Source organism: Palaemon carinicauda, chromosome 11 (assembly GCF_036898095.1).
Source record: "Palaemon carinicauda isolate YSFRI2023 chromosome 11, ASM3689809v2, whole genome shotgun sequence".
Taxonomy (NCBI): Eukaryota; Metazoa; Arthropoda; class Malacostraca; order Decapoda; family Palaemonidae; genus Palaemon; species Palaemon carinicauda.
Window position 1 is genome coordinate 56,426,899 of NC_090735.1, and position 5,028 is coordinate 56,431,926.

General features: G+C 34.7%; 1 protein-coding gene across 1 annotated transcript; it reads left to right on the plus strand.

Moving 5' to 3' along the window:
• The first annotated feature begins 4,039 nt into the window (after positions 1 to 4,039).
• Positions 4,040 to 4,717, plus strand: LOC137649282 (uncharacterized). Its single transcript, XM_068382269.1, has 2 exons — positions 4,040 to 4,090; positions 4,205 to 4,717. Exons 1-2 carry the CDS (start codon positions 4,040 to 4,042, stop codon positions 4,715 to 4,717), a joined length of 564 nt encoding a protein of 187 aa, XP_068238370.1.
• Positions 4,718 to 5,028: the final 311 nt, after the last annotated feature.

The window sequence follows — 5,028 nt, forward strand, 5'->3', positions numbered from 1 at the left end:
TTTAAAGAGAGAGAGAGAGAGAGAGAGAGAGAGAGAGAGAGAGAGAACATCATTAATACTCTTGGTTTTACGAATCTCTAACCCTCCACTTTTGAGAGAGAGAGAGAGAGAGAGAGAGAGAGAGAGAGCACCATTAATACTCCTGGTTTTACGAATCTAACCATCCAGTAAAAAAAGAGAGAGAGAGAGAGAGAGAGAGAGAGAGAGAGAGAGAGAGCATCATTAATACTCTTGGTTTTACCAATCTCTAACCTTCCACTTTTGAGAGAGAGAGAGAGAGAGAGAGAGAGAGAGAGAGAGAGAGCACCATTAATACTCCTGGTTTTACGAATCTAACCATCCAGTAAAGAGAGAGAGAGAGAGAGAGAGAGAGAGAGAGAGAGAGAGAGAGAATCATTAATACTCTTGGTTTTACCAATCTCTAACCTTCCACTTTTGAGAGAGAGAGAGAGAGAGAGAGAGAGAGAGAGAGCATCATTAATATTCTTGGTTTTACCAATCTCTAACCTTCCACTTTTGAGAGAGAGAGAGAGAGAGAGAGAGAGAGAGAGAGAGAGCATCATTAATACTTCGTTTTACCAATCTCTAACCTTCCACTTTTGAGAGAGAGAGAGAGAGAGAGAGAGAGAGAGAGAGAAAGAGAGACCATCATTAATACTCCTGGTTTTACGATTCTAACCATCCAGTAGAGAGAGAGAGAGAGAGAGGAGAGAGAGAGAGAGAGAGAGAGAGCATCATTAATACTCTTGGTTTTACGAATCTTTAACCCTCCACTTTTGAGAGAGAGAGAGAGAGAGGAGAGAGAGAGAGAGAGAGAGACCATCATTAATACTCCTGGTTTTACGATTCTAACCATCCAGTAAAGAGAGAGAGAGAGAGAGAGAGAGAGAGAGAGAGAGAGAGAGAGAGAGAGCATCATTAATACTCTTGGTTTTACGAATCTCTAACCCTCCACTTTTGAGAGAGAGAGAGAGAGAGAGAGAGAGAGAGAGAGAGAGAGAGAATCTGCAGCATGTATTAAAGCTATATTAAGGTTGATGATTAAGACGAGGACATGCTTTTATTTGGAGAAGATTGAAATGCCTTCTGATTGGACCTATTATTGAGTTGAGACCTAAGGTTTGACTCTTGAATTATTCAAGTTACATCGTTCGTTAATAAAACATCTCTGACGTGGCTTTCTTTAATCTAAGCGTTCAGATATCTTTGTATTCAACTATGAACGTCTCGCTAGAAATGCTGAACTTTTGCATTTTCTTCTCGTTTTCTCCTAAGATTTAGAGGCTTAGACGGGAAAAGCTATCCATGTCAGTCTTGGCAAATGAGAGAGAGAGAGAGAGAGAGAGAGAGAGAGAGAGAGAGAGAGAGAGAGAGAGAGGTTAGGTTCATCAAGGTTGGTGAAATATTTTTAAATACAGGTTTGAAACGAATATATAGAATTTTATGCGATACCGTAAACACTTAGTTACGTCTGCTCGTAACTATTGAAATTATAGCGTTCCAGTGAGCCCCCTGGCTAATAATAAACGGGCATTTCGAGGTCGGGGAATTCCCGTGGTTTGTGCTATTGCTTGGTAAGGGACAGATGACGCTTGGAGCTGACACCGTCATTTGTCAAAGGACATGTGAATTCTAGGGTTAAAATGTTCGTTTGTCATCAGTTTTGGGGCTAGTGCCAACAGTGAACCTCTCGTGGTGCACTGTAGGCATTGTTTAGGGGTCTTTGTAGCATTCCTTCGGCCCTTATTTGTACTTGTTTTAAATCCTTCTACTATACCTTCGTCATTGCATCCTTTCTTCCACATGTTATCCAAGTGCTTCGATCTTTTCCAACAAGCCCTGAATGGCCTCACAGACCCCAGTTCCCGGATTTATAACTAAAATCCATAAATCAAATAAATCGTTTGTCAAATTTTTCTATTCGTCAATGTCTAGATGACTTTAAGTGTCATAGATTTTACCTATCAAAGAACATTGAATTCTCGAAAGAATAAAATGTTTGTTTAAATATCTCATCCTTAGGCATACTTAAAGGGTCTTTGATATACCCACTTTTTTGTCCGCTATATCACTTCCCTTCTTGTCTCGTTTTTTCCATATTACTGTCAATTCTAGTCCTACTTTTATTTTCTAGTTCAACTGCAAGATTTTCTTACGGTTGCATCCCAATACTGAAGGACATCCTTGGCCCCTGTGCCTAGCTACATGTCCCCAATTCATAAAGGTTGTCATTTGCATGAGCCTTAATCCCGTTTTCATTACCCTTTGTTCATTTCTCCTCCATGTTCCGTTTTCCTTGAATACCTTTTAACTTTTTCTGGTCGTTATATTATCCTGTTTTACATCCACATTTTATTACTAGTGTATACGACCCGTCAAAAATGACGGGCAAATATTTATTTAAATATATGCGTACACGCACCTCCTCTCAGCAGGGTATGACAAACTTCCCCTCCCTTAACCGAGGGATGGTGAGAGCTTAGCGTGACCGGAATATATATATATATATATATATATACACACACACACACCATATATATATATATATATATATGTATATATATATACAGGGTGGTCTAAAAGTATGTAAAATAGATTTATGTATCGGTTATATTAATACAAGTGTATTTTGGTTTTAAAATTTAAGGGCTTTTATATTATCATTCACAATAAAATTTAATTGTCAAGGCAATAATTGTGTAGAATAGTTTTATATATTGTATATGCACACTATTCTATTAAATTTCTCTTCCTCTTTTGTTAAACTTTTTATAGTTTATATTGGAAATATTTATTTTAATGTAGTTACTGTTCTTAAAATATTTTATTTTTCCTTGTTTCCTTTCCTCAATGAACCATTTTCCCTGTTGGGGTCCCTGGGGTTATAGCATTCTGCTTTTCCAACTAGGGTTGTAGCCAGCAAGTGATAATAATAATAATAATAATAATAATAATAATAATAATAATAATAATAATAATAATAATAATAATAATAATAATAATAATAATAATCTGAAAATAAATGTAATCATTTACTGTCCATCTACTTTTGGACCACCCTTTATATATATATATATATATATATATATATCCATAAACTTCCTGTTTATTATATAGGAGAGATCCTCTTTACATCAGCCCCGTCTACACTTCCTTTTCTCCCTTAAATCCTCTTACTTCACTTGCTTTCCTTGTGTATTTTTATTATTCTATTTTGGATTTAAAAGAAAATTAGGAAAGGGATTCGTGCTTTTACAATGACCCAATCAGTTCTGCAAGAGGTGATACGTTAGACCCGAAGGAGGTATTAAAGATTTATGGTCTTGTCTGTGAGGTACACGCGTGGAAATGTCTGTTACTCGCTTGATACATTTTTAACGGCTTTTGTTCACGGAGGGAGGAAGGGTGAAAGCAAGAATGGGGTCCAGTGGAAATAATACATTCATATGTGAGATTATGGCTGGTTTAATTTGAATTTAAAGTTGATAAATTTGAGTTTTGAAGGTAGGGGAATTATGACTGGTTTGGTATAGAATGTAAATTTAGTTTATAGATTTGCGCTTGGATGGCAGGAAAATTATGACTGGATTGATGGAGAATCTGAATTTAAAGTTGATAGATTTGAATTTGGAGGCTATTGACATGATTGGTTAGATGGAGAATTTGAATTGAAAGCTGATAAATTTAAATTTGAAGGCTATTGACATTTTGACTGGTTTGAGGGAGAATTTGAAGTTGAAGTTGATAGATTTTAGTTTGGAGTCTAGTGAAATTATGACTGGTTTGATGTAGAATCTGAATTTAGAGTTGGTAAATTTGAGTTTAGGTGCCAGTGAAATTATGACTGGTTTGATGTAGAATCTGAATTTAGAGTTGGTAAATTTGAGTTTGGGTGCCAGTGAAATTATGACTGGTTTGATGGAGAATCTGAATTTATAGTTGATAGATTTGAGTTTGGAGGCTATTGAAATTTTGACTGGTTTGAGGGAGAATTTGAAGTTTAAAGTTGATAGATTTGAGTAGGGAGGCTAGTGAAATTATGACGAGTTTGATGGAGAATTTGAATTTAGAGTTGATACATTTGAGTTTGGTTGGCAGTGAAATTATGACTGGTTTGATGGAGAATTTGAATTTATAGTTGATACATTTGAGTTTGGTTGGCAGTGAAATTATGACTGGTTTGATGGAGAATTTGAATTTATAGTTGATAGATTTGAGTTTGGATGTCAGGGAAATTAAGATTGGTTTGATGGAGCATTTGAATTTTAAGTTGATAAATTTGAGTTTGGATGCCAGGAAAATTATGACTGGTTTGATGAAGAATTTGAATTTAAAATTGATAAATTTGGGTTTGAGTGCCAGTGAAATTATGATTGATTTGATGGAGAATTTGAATTTAAAGTTGATAGATTTAAGTTTGGATGGTAGTGAAATAATGACTGGTTTAATGGTGAATTTGAATTTAAAGTTGATACATTTGAGTTTGGATGCCAATCAAATTATGACCGGTTTGATGGAGAATTTGAATTTGAAGTTGATACATTTGAGTTTGGATGTCAGTGAAATTATGGCAGGTTTGATAAAAAATTTGAATTTAAATTTGATAAATTTGAATTTCGATGGTAGTGAAATAATGACTGGTTTGATGGAGAATTTGAATTTAAAGTTGATAAATTTGAGTTTGTATGGCAGTGAAATTATGACTGGTTTGATGTAGAATTTGAATTTAAAGTTGATAAATTTGAGTTTGTATGACAGTGAAATTATGACTGGTTTGATGTAGAATTTGAATTTAAAGTTGATAAATTTGAGTTTGTATGGCAGTGAAATTATGACTGGTTTGATGTAGAATTTGAATTCAAAGTTGATAATTTTGAGTTTGTATGGCAGTGAAATTATGACTGGTTTGATGTAGAATTTGAATTCAAAGTTGATAATTTTGAGTTTGTATGGCAGTGAAATTATGACTGGTTTGATGTAGAATTTGAATTTAAAGTTGATAGATTTGAGTTTGTATGGCAGTGAAAT